Source organism: Dermochelys coriacea, chromosome 26 (assembly GCF_009764565.3).
Source record: "Dermochelys coriacea isolate rDerCor1 chromosome 26, rDerCor1.pri.v4, whole genome shotgun sequence".
Taxonomy (NCBI): domain Eukaryota; kingdom Metazoa; phylum Chordata; order Testudines; family Dermochelyidae; genus Dermochelys; species Dermochelys coriacea.
Genome location: NC_050093.1, coordinates 6,146,531 through 6,168,166, shown reverse-complemented (window position 1 = coordinate 6,168,166; position 21,636 = coordinate 6,146,531). Strand labels below are relative to the sequence as shown.

The window sequence follows — 21,636 nt, the reverse complement described above, 5'->3', positions numbered from 1 at the left end:
TGCTACTTACCCCTTGCTGGGAAGCAGGATGAGGTGACGCCAGGCCTGGGTAGGAAGGTCTCTGCTGGCTGAGCAAGCTCAACCCCCTTTTCAGGCTGAGTTACAGGCTCCTCAGCTGCTTCCAAGTCACTTGTCCCTAGAGCAGTTTGCAGATGCTGTTCGAAACTCACAGGTGCAGGGGACAGCTGGGCTGCTCCCCCAGGGCCAGTGGGTATTGCCCAATTGCTTCCATCCGACTGGCAGAGCGGGTTGGGCACCCCAGCCCCCCTACAGGACAATGCTCCTTCAGATCACCTGGGCAAGGGTCTCATCTCTGTTCACCGAGAAGGGGAGGGCTGGTTCTGCAGGTGCCCATGCAGGTACCAAGTCAGGCAGGGGGCCAGCATTCAGGGCTACGCGCTCCACGAGGGGCTGCACATATCTGTAGGGTGGTTGCCCATGACCACACCATGACCCTTTCTGCACCCTGTCCTGAGGGTGCCCTGGTATAGCAGGATAATAATGCCCCAGGGAACACCAGACATGAGCACGCTGGTACCTGTGGCCTCTCCTCCAGCAGCTGGGCTGGAGCACAGGGTCCTGCACTGGCCTGCCTACCTCCTCCTCCCGTGCATCTGGCAGCCACTGGCCTGGGGCTCGCCCCAGGGTCAGAACACACCCAGCCCCATGGGACTGGACAGCCTTTGTGCCCTGCTTGCTCGCGCTGTTCTTCCTCTGGTCAGGTAACCACCACCTGGGCAGGGAGAGCCAGCTTGCCTGCCTCTTCCCCAGCCATGCCCTTTGCCAGAGGAGCCCACCGATGTTGCAAGAACAAAGCTCCGTGGGGCAACCCTGCTCTAACCAGCTCCCTCCTCTGCCCATGCACCCAGCTGCCTGCTGCAAGGGGACCTGCCAGGCCAGGGTACAGCTGCCTGAGGCCCTGGTCCAAGCTCATCCACAATGCACTGCTGCCCAGCAGCCAAGGCATTCTCTCCTGCAAACACACACACACACACACACACACACACACACTCACTCACTCCCCTACCTGCCCAGGAGGCTTTGGGCTGGCTGCACTGTCCCAAGTCAGTGCAAGGTGCTGAAGGGAAGCTGCTGCCCTCCAGCGTCCAGCTGCCCACACTGCACTCAAAGGGGGCAGGTGACAGCAGGCACTGCACTGTGCAGTGGGATCCATCAGCCCAGGTGCTGCAGCCTTCCCCTGACCTCCGAGCAACAAACCCAACCAGGTCCCCCCAGACACCTCTGCCAGCACCCCGCCTAGGCTGTGACAACAGTGCAGACCTGGCTCCTGTGTGCCCACCCTCACCTCACCTGCCCCTCAGAGCTGGCGGGAGGGAAAGGCCCCACTGCTGCTGAAAATCTCCCCCAGGCTGCTCAATTAACTGGTAGTTAATTGGCCAGGAGCCAATTTGGCCACGGAGCCTCCCAACTCTGCATCACCCCCTTGGACTAGAGGTGCCCCCTTCCATACCCCCCTCAGCTTGGCAGAATACAGAAAGGGACTCAAAGCCCTGCGCAACCTCTATCATGGGAAGGAGGGACCCCAGAGCATCCCCCTACATCCCTCATTGGACGGTGCATTTCCTCCACCTCCAAAGCGTGCCCCTCTGATAGGAATGGAGATTTCCCCCATCAATCCTGTCTATCCCTGTCCTGACTCGGGTGGGTGGGACGCACCCCCTTCCTTTAAGCCCCATTGGTCCTGGGGAAAAAGCATGCTCCCCCTCCCTCTCGGTTGCATTCACAGACCAGACACAGGAGCGGGCAGGTGCGGGGCAGGTATATATATATATATATATATATATATATATATATATATATATATATATATATATATATATATATATATATTTATATAGAGATCTGGTTTAATACCTTAGAGAAGCTTTACAAAGTCAGTGTACAAAGCTGTGCCAAACCCATTCCCCCCTGCAACGCCCCCAGTACCCAAGCGTGTGAGCGCCACCCTTCCCACCCCACTGCGCCCAGACGCGCACACCGCTCCTGGCAGTGATCATGAGAAAGAGGCGATACAGCCATCCTACAACGTGTGTCTGTATCCTGGAGGTGAGAAGTACGGGGCCGGCAGCCCTGGAATCTGAACCCTCTGCTCACTGAGCAGGAAGAAGACAGGGCAAGCATCTCCCACAGCTGGGCACCCCTTAGGCCAGACTCCTTTTAAGAAACAGGCTGAGAACCAAACAAGCTCATTTCTGCAGCTGGACAACCACCAGCTGGGACTGGCTGAGCAGAGGGAGCTGGATTCGACCTGGTGACCTAGAGGCAAAAGACCACTCTTTGTCCCATTCCCATCCCCTGCCCTATACCTAGCAGGCTCCCTCATTGGTCTCTCTCAATTGGCCACAGGCAACAAGAGCAGCGAAGCCGATGGGCTGGGGAGCAGCGGGAGCAAGGGCCTGGCAGCCAATCGAGGGAGGCCGAAAGCAGGACACGCCAGTCAGATTCCCAGCGTGGGAGGTGGCGTTTGTGCTTGGCAGAAGCCCCGGGAAGAGGGGGCGATCCAGGGAGCCCCAGGCCCCGTGCTCTCGGGGGCAACTCAGGACTTGGAGGAGACGGCCGTGGCAGCAGCAGCAGCCCCCTCCCCGGGGCCCTGGTAGCGCTGGCGGGCGTGCTTCTCGCAGTACAGCTCCTCGCCCACCCAGAAGTGGCCCCGCATCTTGAGGTTGAGGCCGCAGTCAGCACAGACATAGCAGGCGGGGTGGCGGTAGCGGCTCTCCTGGATCCTCACCGCCTGGGTCCTGTGGGAGACAGCATGGACGCGGTCAGCTGGGAGGGAGAGCTGGCCAACAGCGTCCCAGCTCTCCAGACGCCACTGCCCCCAGGCTCCCCCTTCATATCCCAACAGGGTCAACTCCGCCTTCCATTCTCCCAAGCTACGGCCAAGCCCTTCAAGCAACGGGTTCCTGCCTGCTCTGTGGGGGCATCCCTGAGACCCGGGCACCTTCCTCTGAACTCCAGCCTAAGGCTGCTCACCATGGCATCGCTCCAGGCACCCGGAGCAGCTCTCACTGCTTCAGTAACCAGCCGAGGGGGAGAGTAGCCCCGGAAGCCTTTCTGTGCACACAGAGTGAGATGCACAGAGAAGAGCGACCGCGTGTCCACCTGCGCCTCATCCCGAGGGGTTCAGGCAGCCAAGCCCCATGTCTCGCCACGCTTCACCGAGCAAAGGGGCAGTGAAGACACACGGACTCCAGCTGCCAGGTCCCTGGGTCTGAACTGCCCCAGAGCCCGGAGAAGGATGGATCCCCAGCTCCAATGCTGCAGACATTCGTGAAGCCTTCCCAGATGGGGGAAACTGAGGCACGGAGCAGGACCAGGACTTGCAAAGGGCGTCAGTGGCAGAGGCGGGGATAGAAGCCAGGAGATTGACGCCCAGCCCCTGCGCTCTCATCGCTATACCAGCACATCAGCCTTCTGTATTCTGCCAACACCATTCCGCGCCCCCGCCTAGAAATATGGGAGGAGCAGACTGCTCCCCACCTGGACCGTTCCCCCTTGGCCAGGAATTGAACCCAGGAGTCTGGATTGTGAGCACCAGGCTGACACCCTCTCCTGCCACACGGAGAGACCACCTTGCTTGCGGGAACTGGTAATGGGGGCTGGAAGGACAAGACAGCCCGGGCTTGCTGCGAGTTCCCGACTGGGCACTCCCCCGCAGAAATCCTGGGATAAATGAAGCTGTCAGCCCAAAAGGAGGTTGAGGGTCTCCGGAGTCTTCCTCCCCCGCATTAGCCACACTCACGTGATGCCGGTGCCGCACTTCTCACACGCGTGCAGCTTCTGGACCCCCGCCACGGAGCTAGTGACTGGCTTGTGGGCGCTGGGGGACAGCTGGCTGGGAAAGGGGGTCGTGGTGCCCGCTGAAAAGGAGAGCAAGGGAGACATTAGGATCCACGATGCACTCCCATGTCCACAGACCCTCTCCCCACACTGCCCTGGACCCCGGGGACTAATCCCCTTCACCCCGACCCTTCCATCCATGCAGAACCCCAGACCCTGGAGCCTATTACACGCCTGCCCTTGTCTTGGCTCCTCTGTTCTCCTCTTCTGGATTCCTGCCCACTCCCTTCTCTGCCCCAGTTCCCTCCGACCTCTGCTCACCTCCCCCATCAGTCTCCAGAGCCACCTGGAGCAGGCGGAAGGTGTTGGATTGCCGTGGAGCAGCCCGGATCTCGCGGTTCTCCTGCATCATTTTGTAGACCTCAGAGTCCTCCTCCAAGCGCCGCATGGCCGGCTCAGAGTCCAGGCTGCAGAGAGAGCAGGCCCTGGTGTATAGCAGCCCCGCTGAAGAACACAGAGCTCCTAGCCATGTCCAGCGCCAGGCACCCAGCCCCAAGCTGTGGGGTGGGGAGCAAGATCCCGGCCAATGACCCACTGCGCGTAGCTACCCACCTGGAAGCCTCAGTGCTCTAGAAAGGGGCAGGGGGCTCATCCCATCCCGAAACAAGGGGAATTTAAGGTCCCCTCACCCACCGAAGCCGCAAGCGAATCCCCTTTGTGCCAAGGCAGCAGCAGTCTGGCCGCGGGCAGGGTGTTCGGACAATCCAACCCCCTCAGCGTACCAGCTTGGGGACCCAGAGGTGATTGCTAACCCCCTAATCCTGAGTGGCCCCTGGGGCCACGGTCCCCCATCCCTAGGGAGGAACTGGCAGGATCCCCCTCCCCCCTTGACCTCAGCCAGGATGAGACACCTGCAGCTCCCATCCCAAGGGAGGAGGGACCCCGGCAGCTGAGCTGCACTGACAGAGCCAACTCCTCATCCCAAGTGCAGACAATTCTGTGCCCATCACCACGTCCCACCTGAGCCCTTCGGGGGGTGCCTTTCTAGCCCATGCCTCTGCACTTCCTCCATGAGGGAACCTGGGGCCACATCCCAGCCCCACCTGCATCCCATACACATGGCCAGCTCCCCCGGGGCTGGGAACTGGGAATTCACCCCCCTCCCCAAATACCTGCCCCAGGGCCCTGCTAAAGGGGCAAGCCTGCTGCCCCTTCGGTCTCTCTGCAGGCCCAGTCTCCAGCTCTCTGTGCTGACAAGGCGCTGATGCTCCCTGGCCAGGGTGACACCCAGGCCTGCCCTGCTCCTTCCCACGCATACCTGTCTCAGCCGAGTTACCCCTTGCATGGTGCCCTGGGCTGGGGATCACTGGGCAGGGATTTCCCAGCAGACCAGATGGCTCCCCCGACCCCACAACTCCCCTCTCAGCCAGGGGCCCGTTCTCTCCAAAGGCGCCCTGCCCGACTGTCAGCTACTCCAGTACTCGGCTCCCTTCACCACCCCCAACCATGCTGTGCAGAGCCTTGGCAGAGCTCAGGGGGTGCCGTGGGTCAGGACAGAGGCGCTTGGGACTAGAATAGCAAGGGGTGCGGGGGTGGGGGGCAGTAGGACGCTCTGGTGATGCGCCTCAGTCCCAACCTGCCCCCCCACAACCCAAACCAGACCCAGTCTCCCCAGGCTATGCACCCCAAAACTGACCCCACCCTCAATCTCCCAGCTCAGGTGAAACCCAAAGAGACCCCTCCCCAGACCCACATCCCGCAGCGTGCCTCAGTCTCAAGCTACAGCCCCCTCCCTGCCCCACTGAGGCGATTCACCTCAATCTGACCCCTCTCCCCCCCTTCACTCTCCAAATCAGTTTAGGGCTGGCACGGGTCTGCCAATGCCCCTTCGCCCTAAATGGCAGCATCCTGCCGGCCCTCTCGATAGCCTGGCTTATGTCTCACTTCGCCTGGAGCCTTGTGGGTCACAGACTGTTTCCCAGTAGCATCCTTCGCTCTGGGCTGGGTCACACCCCCCTCCCTGCCCAGGACCCAGATGGGGAGCAAGGCTTACCTGTTGCGGGGGCTGTACGAGGGTGAGGCCCTGCCCGGGGCCCTCCCCATCTCCCAAGGGCCGAGAGGGGATGGTGTGCGGTTTATCAGAGGCAGAGCTGCAACCGGAGAGCTGCTCGGGTGGCAGAAGCTGCCCCGCTCCTGAGACAGGAAAGAGAGGAGGAGGGAGCGTGAGGAGCCAGACCCTGACTGAGGCTGTAGAGCTAGACAGCCACGCCAGCCGGGGGGGGGGGGGGCACAGAACTTGGGGGCCCAGCCCTCCCAAGCAGAGCTCTGCTCCCTGGGCCACAGCACCCATCCCGATGCCTTAGCAAGGGACAAGTGGAGCTGTGGATACTAGCAAATGGGATGCCGCAGGGCAGGGATGCTTTGTGCAGACACTCAACGGGTCCACCCCATTTTCACCCCGCCTTTTCACATTCACCCAGGGCTGCACCGCACGCTCCCGCCACTAGAGGACGCCCCTGACCCACAGTCCAGACATCTCCTCCCAGCTGCCGGAGCGTTTCCCAGCGGAACAAATGGGACCCCTCAGACAGGCAGCTCCTGGCTGGGGAGACACACACGGCAATGCCCTCCCTGTCCCGCAGGGCCCCGGCCCACGATGCAGGGCTGGTTTCCGGGGGGCCCCCCGGCCAGGGCATGAGCAGTGCAGAGAGGGCTCTGCTTGCTGGGGGAAGTGGGCATTGGGTGGATCTGGGAGAGGCAAATGCCCCGTCAGCTTGCAGGGGAGATGGAGGCTCTGCTCTAGGGGCTAGGGCTCCAGCATCCTGGCACCATGCGGTGAGCTGCACGTGCTCATTCCACACCAGGGCAAGCAAAGGATGCTCTGGGTAGTGACACCCTCTTGGAGCAGGCCTTGGAAGGGGTCCCTGGCCACCCCCACCAAGCCGGTGTCAGTTTCAAGGCCAGCCAGACCCTGCCCCCTCCCTGGAGAGCGGAGGGGAATGGGGCCAGCACAGCGCTCCTCCCAGCTTGCTCCCCATTCCCGGCAGAGCCCTGGCTCCTTTCTGCAAGGACCAGTCAGCTATGCAGCATCAGGCAGACATGCCCCTTTCCTCCCCGTCACGGTGCTGCCCAGCACCCTATCTGCCAGGGCTGTGCCCCTGCTCAGCATGTCTATTTCTGGGTCAGCTCTGGCCAAATCCAGGAGACACGTGCTCGCGCCCCCCCCCCCCCCCAAAAGCCTGTTATTTTAAGCCTGTCTGCTGCTAGCACAAAAACGCTCCTCCAGCGGCATCTGCTCCTGTTTAGCGGTCCTGGAGCCACAAGAAAGGCAAAACCCCAGATAAGTGGAAGCAAATGTTTCTGGGAGAAAGACTCGACAGAGCACACCCCGCAAGCCAGCAGAGCCCAGCTGCTCAGCCTTCCCAGTAAGGAGGAAAGTAGAGGAGTCTGTTCCCCTTCTCCAGGGGCAGGGGATCTGGCTGGCTCAGATCTCGGCAAGGAACCAAGCACAGAGCCCACGAGCGTGTACCTGTGCCATGTGCATAGCAACTTCCCTGGCTCCAGAGCAGCAGCCCTGATCAATCCCTTAGAGACTCTCCCTGCAGTTCTGCCTGAACTTTTAAGCATCCCTCCTCCCATCAGCGACACTCCAGCTCCCACAACGCAGGAAGGTTCAGCCATATCAACGTGCCGCATGCCAGGCCCTGCAGTTAACTCGAACAAGCGTTCCAAAGACAGACCTTCGGAGGGATTGGGGCGGGGGGTGTCATCAAGTGGGGGAGGGAATCAAGAGACAGGCAGGTTGGGGGGATGGTCTAGCCTCTGGGCCCTGGATGCACTGTTTGCTGCTAGGAAGAGCTGATTAGCTGCCTCTGAGCCACGTGGCTCAGGGAAAGCATCCCTGCCCAGCTGCCGCCCAGTGGGGTCACGTCTCCCCATCTCCGATCCCACCCGCAGGGCCCCAGCTCTGGTGTGGCCTCCAGGCAGGGAGGAGCCCACCAGGGCCCAGAGACCAAAGCAAATAAATGCTGGGAAGGAACGAGAGAACAAACAAGCAGGGGAAGCCAAGGGCCTGCCGGGGCCGAGCCCACTGCCAGCTGGAACAGGCCATGCTCCGGGGCCACCGCGCTTCCCAATTTGGGCTTGAAAAATATCCCCAGCCCCAGGAAAATAAAGGGAGCTAGGGTGGGGAGGGAGCGGGCCCCCGGAACCAGCGGCTGCCACGAAGCCGGAGCCAGAGCCAGGAGGAAGCAGCAGCAATGCCCAGGAGAAACACGCTGGAGAGGATGGGAGCCAACAAAACGCTGGCCCACCGCCAAGTGGGGTGCGCTAGGATGTGGCTCCGGGCCCTAAGCCACTGGTGCGCACAGAACAGGCCCCCATGGGAAAGGGGAGGCCACGGGGCTAAGATATGGGAGAGTCCAGGAGCCAGACCCCCAGGTGGGCCACAGGCTTCCCAGCACCTCGCCCCGGGGTGTAGGTCTGGCTAGAAAGTCGACTGGAGGCTTGCACTGCAACCCGCCAGGGCCACACTGCCCATGCACCTCTGGGAGAGGGCAGGACGTATCCGGAGCCAGGGGTGAGCAGCAGCGAACGGGACCCACCGCCCCCGGGGGATGCAGCCCCTTGGAGCCAGGCACTGCCAAGCGCCGGCAGGACGGGTACCTGGGGCTCATGGCTCAGGCGCTGGGCTGCAGCTCCCTGGCCCTGAACTCCCTGGACCTGTAGCTGTGGCGCCAGTGGGGCCTGGCTATCAGCACAGAGAACATACACCCAGGGCTGGGGTTGGGGCCCTGGGGCAGGCAGTATCAGCAACGAGGGAGGGCTTTGAACAGAGACTGAACAGCGCCCGCCCCCCCCAGAGGCAATGGAGCAAGCGGCTCCTCCAGGGAAGAGCAGAAGCTCCCAGGATCCACCATGTGTCTTTGTGGAGGCAGCCTCTCCTGCCTTGCATGCCCACGGGAGAGCGGCACCATCTCCCCAAACTGGTTTTCCCTCCCCAGCCCTGAGCCGTTGCCTCGGAGACGCCAGGTAGAAACAGGCAAACATCCTCAGCCAGGTGCCCTGCTGCCTGCGGGGACAGAGGGGGTGGCAACAGTCGGGCAGCCGGCTGCTTTAGTAATGGGGCCCAGCCCACGGCCTCCAGGGGGCGGCCGAGGGGGGGCAACATGGAGGCCAAAACCCTCACTCTGCCTCCGAGGCAGGGCAGGAACATGGAGGCTGGATGGAGGAGGCGGGCAAAGCTGGATGGACCAAAAGAGTCACAGCACCAAGGGATGATGTGAACACCCCAACCCCCTCCAGCAGTAAAATCCCCTCCTGCTGCCACAGTGGAGCTTTTCCCCAATCCTACAAATACACCTGCACCCAGACCCAGCACTGGGAGGGAAAGGGGCAAATGTCCCAAGGAAAAATATCCCAGGAGAGGGGGGTTCAGAGACAGGCGCTGGGAGACTGAATGGGGCCTAGGGAGAGGTGGCAAAGAGCTGGTGCAGATGGACAGGCCGCGAGTAGGACAGGGAAGGCAGTAGCCCTCCCCTGGAGCCCCGCAGTCAGCAACGCCCAAGGGAAGCATGTTTCAGATTGCTGCACAACGGGTGGTTAGCCTGTGGGACTCGCTGCCACAAGATATCGCTGGGGCCAAGAGCTCAGCAGGACTGTGAAGACAGACTGGATTTTGCTACGGTGAGAATGTCCAGTTACCCCACCTGACAAAAAAGGGCCAGCCAGCGACAGGAATTGCCTCTGGCACCCCGCTCCCCCTTGACAGGGTAAGCCCTGCGTTCGGAAACAAAGCATCCCAAACCCTGGGGGGGCGGGAATTGGAGGAGCTTGTGTCATTGGCCCTACACAGAGCATCACGAGGCTTCCCGCAGCGGCCCAGGTAGGGGAAAGAGACAGCGTAACTCAGACTCTCCCCCACAGACACACCTCTGCCCCAGCACAATGCCAGGTCCCCAGGGTACGAGGCCAACACCTGCCCCCTGCAGCGTCACACCCCAGCTTGATGTGAGGGGGATCCCCCCCAAACACAGAGTGCTGTGCAGCTGGGATGCTGTTACCCCAGCGCCCTCCTGCTCACCTGTCTGCTGCCTGAACGCTGGTGCCCATAAGGTGAGGGGGAGCGATCCTCAAAGACACTGGGAGAACTGGCCAGAGACTGGAAGCTGAAAGGGGGAGAAAAGTCTATGGGAAACCCATTCACAGGGGATCAAAAAAAGGGTCAGCTGTACCCCATCACCTCCACCCTGTCAGCCCCCCACACCTGGGCCATTCAAACCCAGATGAGTGGCACACCCACCCCACCCCAACCTCTCCCTGGCTCTGGGCCTTACCTGCGGCTGCTCACCACCATCTCCACTCTGCCCTCGGAGGACAGGCTGGGCCTCTGGGGACTGTAGGGGCTGCCAGGCCGGTACCCGGGTGACGAGGATGAGAAGGGGCTGCCGGGCCGGGGGCTGAGGGATGCCGGGCTGGAGTAGGAGGACCTCACTGAGCCCTGGCTGTCATCCCTGGTTCGCACAACATCCTGGGGAAAGATACCGTCAGCCAAGTGGGCTGGGGGATGGAGCCACCCCAAGCACCAGTCAGGATGGCCCAGCCACCCATCGCTCCCCCTCCTTTGGGGTTGAGCGGGAAGGACCCTTGTGTGGGGAGAGGCCTTGGGATGGGCAAAGGCAGCCATGCCCTGAAATCAAGGCCCAGGACTGTTAACAGGCACAGCATCCTCCCCACCAAGGCCAGGGCTTGGAGCCAAGACATGGGGCTCCCGTTGCCAGGCGGGGCTGGATGTTTCCACTCTCCCCAGGGTCTGGGGAAGGACCTGGTGGGGAGGGTCTCACCTGGAATCTCATGGCCAACATCTCTGGGGAGCTCTCACCGTTGGTCTGGCCGGGAGAAAACAACGGGGACCTGAGTGCAATGGAAAAAGAGAGGAGATGGAGAGGGAGAGAGACTGGCCTGGCTGGCCCCCATTCCACCTCTGGGGCCTTGGGATGACACCCGGGACCAGAGAAGGCAGCTGGCTAGTTACCCCCTCTTGTGCCCTGCCCTGAGGTCATGTTCCTCAGCATACCGTGTCTGATAGCCTGCAGTAACTACCCTCCCCATGGGAAAGCAGAGGAAGGAGAAGCTGGGGGCGCAGGCCTGGGACACAGGAGACCCAAGGTTTACTCCCTGCTCCACCACAGACTCTGCACCCTTGGGCAAGACCCCTAGCCCCTCAGTCCCCATCTGTCCAATTGAGTAACATTAATAACCCACCATCTTGTTTATTTGGCTGGTAAGAAACAGCCCATTCCGCAGTGAGCTATCTACGTACAGCACCCAGCGCAATGGGGCCCTGATTTCAGCGGGGACCTCGAGGTGCTACCGTAACCGCCTCCCCACCAGTGAGGAAGAACTCGGCTCACCCCAGAGGCCTCGCTCCACTCAGCACCCTCCCTATCCAGGCACAGTTAGAAGGGTTAAGAGGACTTCTTCCACCCCTACTCTTGTTCCCAGCCCGGATGTGCTGGATGCGGCACCAGCCCCGGAGGCCAGGCGAAGGGAGGAGGGGAATACAGGGCTGCTTTATATTCTCTCCCCCTCTCAACAGGAACCCACTGGGGGCTTTGATGTAGCCAGGAGCTGGAATTCATGAAGGGCAGTTACATGGAGGGGTACAAGTGGGACCATAGGAATGCAACGTGACGGTGGCAGACGAGAGGAGTCCTTCCCCCACGTCCCATATTCCCGAGAGAAGTGGGGCAGGGGGCTGGGAGGGTCCTTTGAGTTCTGAAGCCCAGGCCAGCCCCAAAGGGGACAGAACATAGGGACCAGCACTCCACGGTCCACGTGGGGTTAGCCCCAGCCAGCAGGACACGGAGCAGACAGCGGCTGCCTGCTTGCCTCCCAGGCTCCTAGCCAGACATCCCCGTGACAAGAGCATGGCTTTGGGGGCAGCTCCCACTGCCACACACAGGCAGACACGCCCAGTGGCAGCAAATGGGGACATTGCTTTCACAGAGAGACAGAGCCAGCTCCCGGGGCGAGTGTGTGTAAGCCGGGGGAGGGTACACAGGTGGGGCGCTGCTCTGCCCTGTAGTACAGCAGAGGCCAGGAGATGAAGGGCCAGAGGGGAAGGGCCAGCTGCCAGGGGACGGAGAGGCGTGGTTCCCCACCCTGGGGACCCAGCAGGAGCACAGGGACAGCAGGCTGGCTCTCGGGGCAGGCGGGGAAGGGAAGGAGATGAGCCGAAGGGCCCGGAATGAGAGGAATGCTGCCTCCCAGCCGGAGCAGCTGGGTTTGTGGGTTTTGGGCCACTTCCAAGATACCATGAGGGTTTCCCACCCTTCGTCAGGACCCGCTGCACGTACCAGTCAGCTGGAGAGGGGGAGAGGATGCAGCATGAGCAGAGAGGCAGCCAGGAGAGATGGGCTGCTAAGGGTGCTGGCGAGAGAAAGGGGCTTCATGCGTATGGGAGAGGTCTCATGGGCAGGCAGCTCCCCAGGAGCTCGTGCACCAGCAATGGTGAAACTAGGCTGCATACGCCTGTGCAAGCGTGACTGCACGGAAGCTTATGCGCACATGCATTTGAGCGTGCAACTGCTGTGGGGGGATGTGAGCGAGCATCCAGGCTTCACGACCTGCTGCAGGAGCAGCTGATCAGGGCAGAGCGGGGGCTCAGCCCAGGATTTTGCCTGGCGCTCCCGGGCACGTCCTCACCCTACAGTGCAACACCTCGGGCAGCAGGCCAGGCAGATACCATTGCCAAACAATCCCTTGCGAATGCCGCAGATGGCAGGGGAGGGCAAGAGGAAGCCATGAGTCAGGCTGCCAAGTGGCCGCACCCGGGTCAGCAGTGAGGTATTTATAGGATGCGCCCATCACCTCCCCCCCCGCAAAGACGGTTTCACGTTCTGGACAGTCAGAGTCATCAGGAGACAATGCAAAGAAAGTTTCCACCCCCCCAGTGGGGCAGGACCCAGCTACACAGGATTAGCCTGAGCCACCTGGCTTGCCAAGCCAAGCATCAGCACGGCTAGCTCCCAGGGGCCACTTGCTGGCTCCAGTGCGCCTATCAGGGGAAAGACGTCCCCTGGCCTCCCCTTCCTCTGGGGTCTGGCTCAGACTGTAAGCGTCGCAGATGCAGCCAGCTCATCTGGGCCAAGCTGGTGAATCAGGGCGAGTCACGGAGAGCCAGCCCCAGGGGTGACTGGATTGACAGACCTGCCATGCAGGGTCCCTTTCTTGCAGCCTGGCCATCTGGAGGGGAGGGGAGGGGTCGTGTCCAGCTCCACAGCCCAGAGGATAACAGCCCCCGAGGCAGCTTCTGCTGACTGGGGCTTGCCCCATGCTGCAAGGGGCTGTCACTGGACACCCCTGACCTGCCCCTCCCAGAGGGCAGAGGCTCACTGGAACCAGTCAAACCTGGGCTGCAGGGCGGTAGCTGCCAAAGCTGCCTGCTCCACCGTATGCACAGCGGGTTAGTTTCCAGAAGCAGCCTAAAGGCCCCCTAGGCCAACAGCAGAGATGGCGCCTCCCGAAGCAGGGAGGAACAGACACGCTGTGCCTGGCACAGCTGAACCCCTGCCCTGCCCTGCCCGCTGTCCGAGCCACAGCTCCATACCCAGCATGCCCCTGCCTCAGAAGCACAGCACAGCTGATCCCCTCTCCCTGCCCCAGAGCCACCCAGAGCAGAGCATGCCCACCCCCCATAGCATGCCACAGCCCCCCACCCTCACCCAGGAGCCACAGCCTCATGCCCAGCATGCCTGCCAGCCATCAGAGCTGCAGCATTAAGCCTGGCACAGCACCTCAGAGCAGTGGTCCCCAGGGCGTAGCAAAGAGACTAAGGCAAGACCCCTCTGTAGTCCAGCCTTGTATCCCCCATACAGGCCTCGGGTCTCTCTTGTACGTCTCTGCTCCATGTAAACCAAGGGGGTTGGAGCTCAGCCTTTGTCCAAGCTGGTGTGCTTCCACCGCAGAGGGGCGGGGGGGGGGGGATAACCCTCATCTCTTGCTCCACATCCTGTCCATGCAGGGGGCGTAGGCATTTATCGAGGAACAGTACAGGGCTGAGCCCTGGTAATGGCATATTGTATTGGGATGTAAATAGTGCTGTACCAATCGGTTAACTAACCCCCAGCCCTCCGGGAGAGAGGTAGGGATCATTATCCCCCACTGCACATCAGGGGAAACCGAGGCACAGAGAGGGGCAGTAACTTGCCCAACGCTAGCCGATGAGTCAGTGGCAGAGCCAGGAAGAGAACCCAGGAGTTGTGAATCCCAGCTCTACCCCGTAGGCCTTGCTGCTGTGATGAAAAGAGCCCGGGACGGATCCTGCTGGAGTGATTGTGAGTTTGAACTTGCAGGACTCCAGATTCCTGACACAGACCCCTGACGCCCCACCCAGACGCTGCACTGCTCCCACAGCACAGGGGGACCGAAGGGGGAGAATAGTGAAGCCAGGCCCCCGAGCAGATCCCTGCCCTGATGAGGAAGAGGGAGCAGCACAGTGCGGACGCAGGCAGGCGGATCTCACCTGTCCACTTGAAGCTGTAGCCGGCCGGAGCTCTGCTTGATCTTGTTCTGCGCCTCCACATTGAGCATGTCGGCCGTGCTGTCGCCATTGATGGAGACGATGACGTCACCAGGTCGGAGGTCCCCTGCAGCGGCCTTACCGCGCTCTGTCACCTGCACGGCCAGGGTGCGGGGGAGAACACCCAGGCATTACTGCAGAGAAACAAACCGCCCTGGGGGAGGCACAGTGCCGCGGGCAGAGATCTGCCAGCCACCTCCAGCATACCACGGCACATGAGACACGGCCACCCTCGCCCAGATGGATCGCCAGCACCTTGGCCCAAGGAGCAGCGAGAGGGGAGGTGGAGATAAGCACCTTCCCAACCTGCTCTGAACAGAAGAGACACGCTAGCCCAATCTTAGCGCTGCCTGGGGCTTGCCTTTATGGCCACCTACCACCATGACACCAGCTTCAGCTTTTTCCCAAGCTTGGCTTCTCTGTGGGACCTCTTCCAGCCCTCCAGCCCTGCCCATAGCTGGCCAGAACACACTAGCTGTAACACAGGGTAACTCTGCAGTGAGGACGAGCCCAAAGGGATGGCCAAACCCTGCAAGTCAGCCGCGATTTCACCACCCGCCCCTGGCCCAGAGGAGCCCTACATTCCACTCAGGGGCCTAGAGTTTTCTCCCCACAGACAGGTGGTTCCCAGACATCCTACCTAGACTTGGAGGGGACGGGGGGGAAGAAAGAAAACCATCCCTGACCTGGAAATCAGACAGCATCCAAATACCCTGCAGCCCTTGGGAAGCGGCTGTCAAAATGGGGCTACAGTGTAGGGAGTAGACCTGGGGCCGAGGACACTGCTACTCAGCTGAGTTTCTGAGTGGCGAGACTCCCCAGACACCCCTCTCCCACCCCCCACACTACATGCCTTACTCTCTGCACAGTGCTCAGCGAAGTTGGGCAATATTTCCTCTTATCCCCCTCCAACACTGCGCAGTCCCATGAGTGATGTATTGCTCACTATCCCAATCCTGCTCTGAATACAGAATTATTCATTCCCTCGTGGTCTTCTTCTACAGTGCTCTCATTGCAGTCTTCGTTCTTTGCAAACATGAATTAACAAATTCACAGAGCCCGGGAGGCGAGGGGGTGGTATTACCCCCCCCCCCCAGCTTATAGGTGCCGAAAACTAGGCACAAAGATTAAAGCCAAAATTGCCAACTAATTTTGCGTGTCCAATTTGAGACGCCTGGCGCCTGATTTTTCAGCAAATTTAGCAACACGTAGCTTGTTATATGCTCACGGCCCAGCTCCCAACTGACTTCAGGCAACGCTGGGAGCGCTCAGCACTTCTGCTTATCTGGTCTCAAGTCAGGCACCCAGAAAATGAGGTACACACAATTAGTGACCATCTGTCAAACAAATGTCCGGTTTAAGTGACTTTCCCAGCATCACACAGGAACTCTGTGGCAAGAGGCAGGGATAGACTCCAGTTCTCCAGGACAGCATTCGATCACCTTACCTAGGAGGCCATCCTTTCTCTTCCTGCAGCCCCTTGCCTCATTCACGACACACCTGCCAACCTCTACAACAAGTGAGGCAAATTCCATTCTCAGAAACGGCTGAACCGTTTTAGGAGAAACTTTCCAGAAAAGTTCAGCCCGAGACAGCCAGTCAGCCTGGAAGATATCTGCCCGAAGGCTTAAAGTTTGGCTTTGGAAAAATAGGGCCTTAGAATGAGAAATGTCCAGCAATCTTAATTATAGGCCTTGCCACCTGCGCCATCTACAATAAAGTGACATGAATCTAGTGCTAGAGAAAGATGCCAGAGCAACGGCCGCAGGGCACAAAAGCTTCCGAAAATCCACAGTTCAGCACAGCCTGAGTCCTGTCTTGCCAATGCTCCCCAAACCCTGATTCAGGGGGACCACCCCTAAGGCTGGGGGAGGGTGTTGAATCTCTGTGGCCCACTTAGTCCTTGGCCTCTCTGCTGAGGCGGGAAGGGCTCTCGGTCACAGCCAGCTTGCTCACGGGTCCCAGCTGGTGACTTGGAGGCAGAAGGCCACACCTCCCAGTCCTGATCTCCCCTGATTGAGGCCAGGTTTACAGTGGACACCAAGGCCAAGGCCAGAACAACAACAGAGAGAAACTCCTCTCGGCCATGGGTGAAGTTAAGGCTCGTTGTTTTTCTCCGCACACGTGCACCGCGGGGGCTTCTAGCCTGTTCCCACAGAGCAGGATTCCTCAAGGACAGTAAACAGGATCTGCTCCGAGGTCCCTTGGCACCGCGCCCACCCAGCAGGCAGCTGGCTTCCTCTGCAGCCCCTGCCCTTCGCCGATGGGAGAGCGAGTGGCTGTGGCACAGGGGGACGGAGAAGACAGCGAGCCAGCGGAAAGATGCGCGACAGCCAGCCAGATTATACAAGGGAGCCATGGGGAAATTCACAGGGAGCTCACCCCAGGATCAAGGCCACCAGACCTCACACCAACGGGGAGCCGGAACCAGTGCCTGGGCTCTCCCCTTTCAGATCCCCACAGGAACGCACCTGTAGCACCCTGCCGGGGAACAGCCTCCCACTCTCTCTGGCTTCTTTACCTCACCTCCTGGACTGGCTGCTCTCCTGGGGCTCCTTGAGCCACTGCAGCTTGCCCAGCACATGCCACTTAGCAGGGAGAGGCATAACTCCGGGCATCCCATTGGCTTCCCGGCTCCCGTTTCAGCAGCTACTTCCAGAACACAAAGCCCTGTGTAACTGGGGGGCTGGCTGCCACTCTCTCTGCACGCCACCAGCCAAGATCCCTTCGCTGAGACCCCAGTCGCACCCTCAGGCCGCTCCCAGACTAGGCTTTGGAAGGTGTTCGCTAACACTCGTTAGCCTAGCCTGGACAAGGCAGCATGCCTTGACGTGGGTTTAACTGGGCATGGCACATCCTCTGGGGAACCTAGCTTGAACTCTACCAGTTTAACATGCCTGCACTAGGGTTGTCTAGCCTAGGGTTTGGAAGTGTTAGCTAAATCCTCAGAGCCGCAGCCGAGCAAGCTACTCCTCTTGCCAACCCATCAGAACCTATTCACCTCCAGAGCACGGGCAACGCTCACCTTCTCCTCCAAGGCACTTGTGCAAGGCCATACAGGGATTCAGTGGCAGGGCCAAGATCAGAACCCAGGAGTCCTGGCTCCCAGTGCCCCTCTGCTCCAGTGCCTAGAGCACACTCCAGCACTAGCAGGCAAACCCCAGCATGTGGATACTCCTACCTTGGACACAATGATAGGCTTCCTGAAGTCCCTTCCTCCCGTGATACGGAAGCCCCAGGGGGCCGGGCCGGTCAGATTCACCGTCATTGACATGGCGACTCCAGCGGCAGCAGGATGGGCAGTGTGGCAGCACCTGGAGGAAGATCTGAAAATGGAATAAAACCAGCGTATCAGGGCTGGGGGCAAGGAAATTCAGGGAGCAGCGAGGCACAAGCTGAACCCAGCAGTATGAGCACTTCAGGCTGTTGGGGAGTCCGGGGTTGAGAAAGAAAGATCCTTTTTTGCCTCAGCCAAAGCAGGTCAGTGGCAGAACCAGCAACAGAACCCAGGATTCCTGGTTCCAGTCCCATGGCTCTAAGCCACTAGATCCCACTCCCCTTCCAGAGGTAGAAATGGAACCAGGAGTCCTGACTCCCATCCCCTCGCAGCACCAAGCATTAGATCCCACTCCCCTCCCAGAGCCAGGAACAAAACCCAGGAGTCCCGACTCCTAGTCCTGTTCCTCCAATCCTGAAATCAAAGCTTTAAGGGCTTCCCAGCAGTAATCGGGGCCCTCACCCTGGATCGTCCCAGCGCTGCCCTCTCTCACAGGGCAATCGGCGCGCTACGTTCATTCGCCTGGCGGCTCTTTCCTTCCAGGGAGGGCAGCTGCAAGACACAGAGAAGTGTCTTACGCTGTCACAGGTTAGTCTAAACAGCCTCTGTCTTCCCGTTGCAGGCCTGACACTAGCCAATAAGGCCAATGGTTTCCTTTCCTAACCACAAACAGCTGGGGCGGATGGAGGGGGCTCTGGGCAAAGAAATACACTGTGGGTGAAGGCTGCTGGCTCCCAGGCCTGCTCCAGCACCGCCCAGCCCAGCTGGAAAGGGCACACAGAACAGGGATGGGGATGCTCTAGCATCACCCTGCAGAGGGATCAGGCACACTGGGGAAGGCACTGGCTCTGGATGGTGCCAGCATCAACTCAGCATTGCAGGTGGCCAATCAGTCGCGTTCTGAGGCTGCCCCCTACACACCTTGAGGCCCTTTTGCAATCCAGAAAACGGATGCACTGGCAGAGCCGTCGGCTGGTAAACACGAAACCGGTGTGGTGAGCCAGCATGCTATGGGGATGGGGGGGGCATCACGCACAGCAGGGATTGGGGCAGACGGGGCGGACAAGGGGACCAAGCCAGGTTCAGCAGAGAAACCTGCTGGGACCCAGACATAGACAGCGTCCAGAGAGCAGCGAACCTAGGGCAGGGGAGCCAAGGGAGAGCGGTGCCAGGCCTGGGGGAGATGGCTCGGAGAGGTGGCAGAATGGATAGCAAGGATGGTGCTGCGGGCAAGGCGGTGAGGATTGGGGGGCGGGAGGAGAGCTGGTCAAGAGCGTGAGTTGGAGAGGAGAGGGCCACGCGACTGGCGGGAGGCAGATGGCTACCGTGCAATGGCAGAAGATTGCTCAAACTTGAGCAGAAGGGAGATGGCGGGAGCAGAGACAAAGCAGCTGCTAGTATTGGGGAGGGGAGGGAGGGGCAGACGAGGTCTTGGCCGGTCAGTGCTGCAGGCCTGAGGCAAACCCCCCCCAGCACCCTGCATTGCCAGGAAGCAGAGACAAGACAATGCAGGAAGTTTGCAGCCACAGGTTTGAGTCATTTGTTCCTGTGGCTCAGTAGAAGGTTTTCTGCTCCTCGAGCCCGCCCTGGAGAGGATGCTGAGCTGACACCTCCATGTGCCGACACTGCCCCCCACCAAGGCAGGCTGTGGTGGTTTGGGGCGGAAAGAGACCGTCTTGGCGGGACGGCACAACAGCCCAGGGCTCTCAGGGAGGCAGCTCGGTGGGGCCACCCCAAGGAATACACGAAGAGTCGGATCAGGGTGGCATCACGGTGCGGGGGGAGGGGAGGCCCAGTTCAGCCCATTTGATGCTGTTCGCATCCCAGCCCACTTTGCGCGTCCCCTTCTGACTGAGGAAGGAAGGCAGGCCCTTGTCCCCTCCAGCACCCAAAGGACCAATCCGACCGGCGCTGTTCCTATCCCACGGGGGCAGCCCCACTGCACAGCCCCGGGGATGACCCAATGCTCCGATCCCCCACGTCTGAGTGGCTAGAGTCAATAGGTCTGGCACAGCCCCGAGCGCTCCTGATCCCTGCAAGCCTGCACCACATGCAGGCCCCCTCCCCGGGGAAGTTAGATTCACATGCAGCTTGGTGGAGGGGGAGGAAGCAAGGCTAGCGGCCGGCTGGCCCAGACACCTCTTCCATAACCGTCAGGGAAACATCTTAAAATTCCCAGTCACACAAAGAGGGGCTTGAGAAACCGCTGGGAAGAATTTCCTGTGCTTGGCTCCAGTAGGAAGCGCCTCCCCCCAAACACACACACACCAGATACAGACGTGCCCTATGCCTGGCAATCCTCTCTGGACTCCAGCAGGGCCCCCATGTGGGGAGTGGGGGTGGGAGAAGGGCTGAAACCATACCCCACCCAGCAGCAGGGTAGGCCTGTGTGCCTTTGAGTGCCCACGCAGCCATCCCAGAGGCTGGACGGGGGCACAGGGAGACCCTTTGCTTGTGACACTCAGAACTAGATGGGACAAAGCACTAAAAAGGGGCCCCTCTTGGCACCCAACATCTCTGACCTGCCTCACACCTGCGAGCTCACCAGTGACTGGTGTGTACCCAGAGGCCAGCGCTGCCCGCAGCGTGAGACGCACGGTGTTGGGGGACTGGCAGAGAGCCGCCTCCGGAGGGGGAACGGTTCACGTGGGGGAGCCCTGTGGCTCGTGCATTACGTGGGCAGCACCCCAGAGAGAGAGATTGCTCCCAGGTGCATGACACCTCAGCATCAGTACTCAGGCTGGGTTAGCTGCCTGCAGGGCAATTGGAGGGGCGGCAACAGGTGGCAAGAGGAGGCTGGGGCAGCAGGGAACGGGGCTGTCTTTGAATAAAGAACCGGGGCAAAGCTTGATCAGCCAAGGGGGCACGTGAGCACCCTGTTAGCAAGCAGGGGCAATGGGGTGAGGAGGAGCCAGGCCTCCTGCAGCCGAGGTGCTCTCAGCGCCCCTCTTTCCCCCACATGAGGAGACTGACTATTTACTAGACAATCCCAAAATAGCTCCAGCCCCTGCCCTGGCTCCCCACAGCAGTGCAGCCTGTCATTACCCCGCAGCCCTAAAGCCCGAGCAATGCTTTCCAAGGCTGCGGTGCGGCGGGCAGGCAGGGATCAGAGTCCGGAGACCAGGCAAGGCGTGAAGCTGCTGGCTGGGCAGGGACGCTCCCAGGGGCCAGAACACCTGCAAGGAGGGGCCAGAGCATCCGCAGCCCCCACGAGCTGGGCCAAGGGCTCCGTCCTGGGAGCTCCTCTGACCCAAGAGCTGGACGAGAGCCCCCCCAGCATGTGCCTGCAGCCCCTTGCGTGCCCCAGGTGCCCCCACCTCCAGAATCCCAGCGCAGAGGGGGCAGGGTAGGGTGACCAGAAAGCAAGTGGGGACTTTTTCGGGGGTAGAGTTGCCTATACAAGGATCAAGTCCCTAATATCCAGACAGCCGAAGCTGGAGCGCCCCAGACGGGCTCTCCCTGCACCCCGACAGCAGCCCGGGGCACTTACCTCGGGGCGCCGAGCGAGCAGTCCCCGCCCGCGGGCTCCCAGCCCAGCCGCTCTCGGAGCGGAGCGGAGCAGACGGCCCGGCCCGCGGTGTCCTTGGCGGGGGCGGCCCGGCGCTAGCAGCCTCCTCCCGCCCCGTGGCCGGGGGCCGCCCGCTCGGCTAATGAGACAATTGGAGCGGCGTGGGGAGCCGGCCCAGCGGCGCCACCTGGCGGCGCAGCCCCGCTCCTGCCGCCCGGCTGGGACGCCCGCGGTCCCTTGGGTGCATTCCAGGCACAGGGGCTCTCCGGAGCCGGGCAGCGGGAGCTTGCACAGGCCCCAGCAGCTCGCATCCCACTGGCAACAGTGACTCAGGCAACGAGGGCCCCCCCATGTCCCCACAGGGCCTGAAGCCCAGAGGTTTGCGGGCACCCAACTCCCACTAAAAGAAAAGGAGGACTTGTGGCACCTTAGAGACTAACAAATTTATTAGAGCATGAGCTTTCGTGA

General features: G+C 60.9%; 1 protein-coding gene across 2 annotated transcripts; it reads right to left on the bottom strand.

The window, feature by feature from the left end:
• Positions 1-1,770: 1,770 nt before the first annotated feature.
• Positions 1,771-21,300, bottom strand: PDLIM2 (PDZ and LIM domain 2). Of its 2 annotated transcripts, none has more exons than XM_038384825.2 (10): positions 21,151-21,300; positions 17,565-17,709; positions 14,327-14,478; positions 10,644-10,713; positions 10,137-10,330; positions 9,884-9,968; positions 5,855-5,994; positions 4,123-4,268; positions 3,764-3,881; positions 1,771-2,759 (listed from the first exon to the last, which is right to left on the bottom strand). In XM_038384825.2, exons 2-10 carry the CDS (start codon positions 17,655-17,657, stop codon positions 2,558-2,560), a joined length of 1,200 nt encoding a protein of 399 aa, XP_038240753.1. In that variant the 5' UTR covers positions 17,658-17,709; positions 21,151-21,300; the 3' UTR covers positions 1,771-2,557. The 2 variants fall into 2 exon arrangements, with proteins under 2 accessions (XP_038240753.1, XP_043358980.1); XM_043503045.1 differs by lacking the exon at positions 21,151-21,300 and adding an exon at positions 18,123-18,271.
• Between the last annotated feature and the right edge of the window lie 336 nt (positions 21,301-21,636).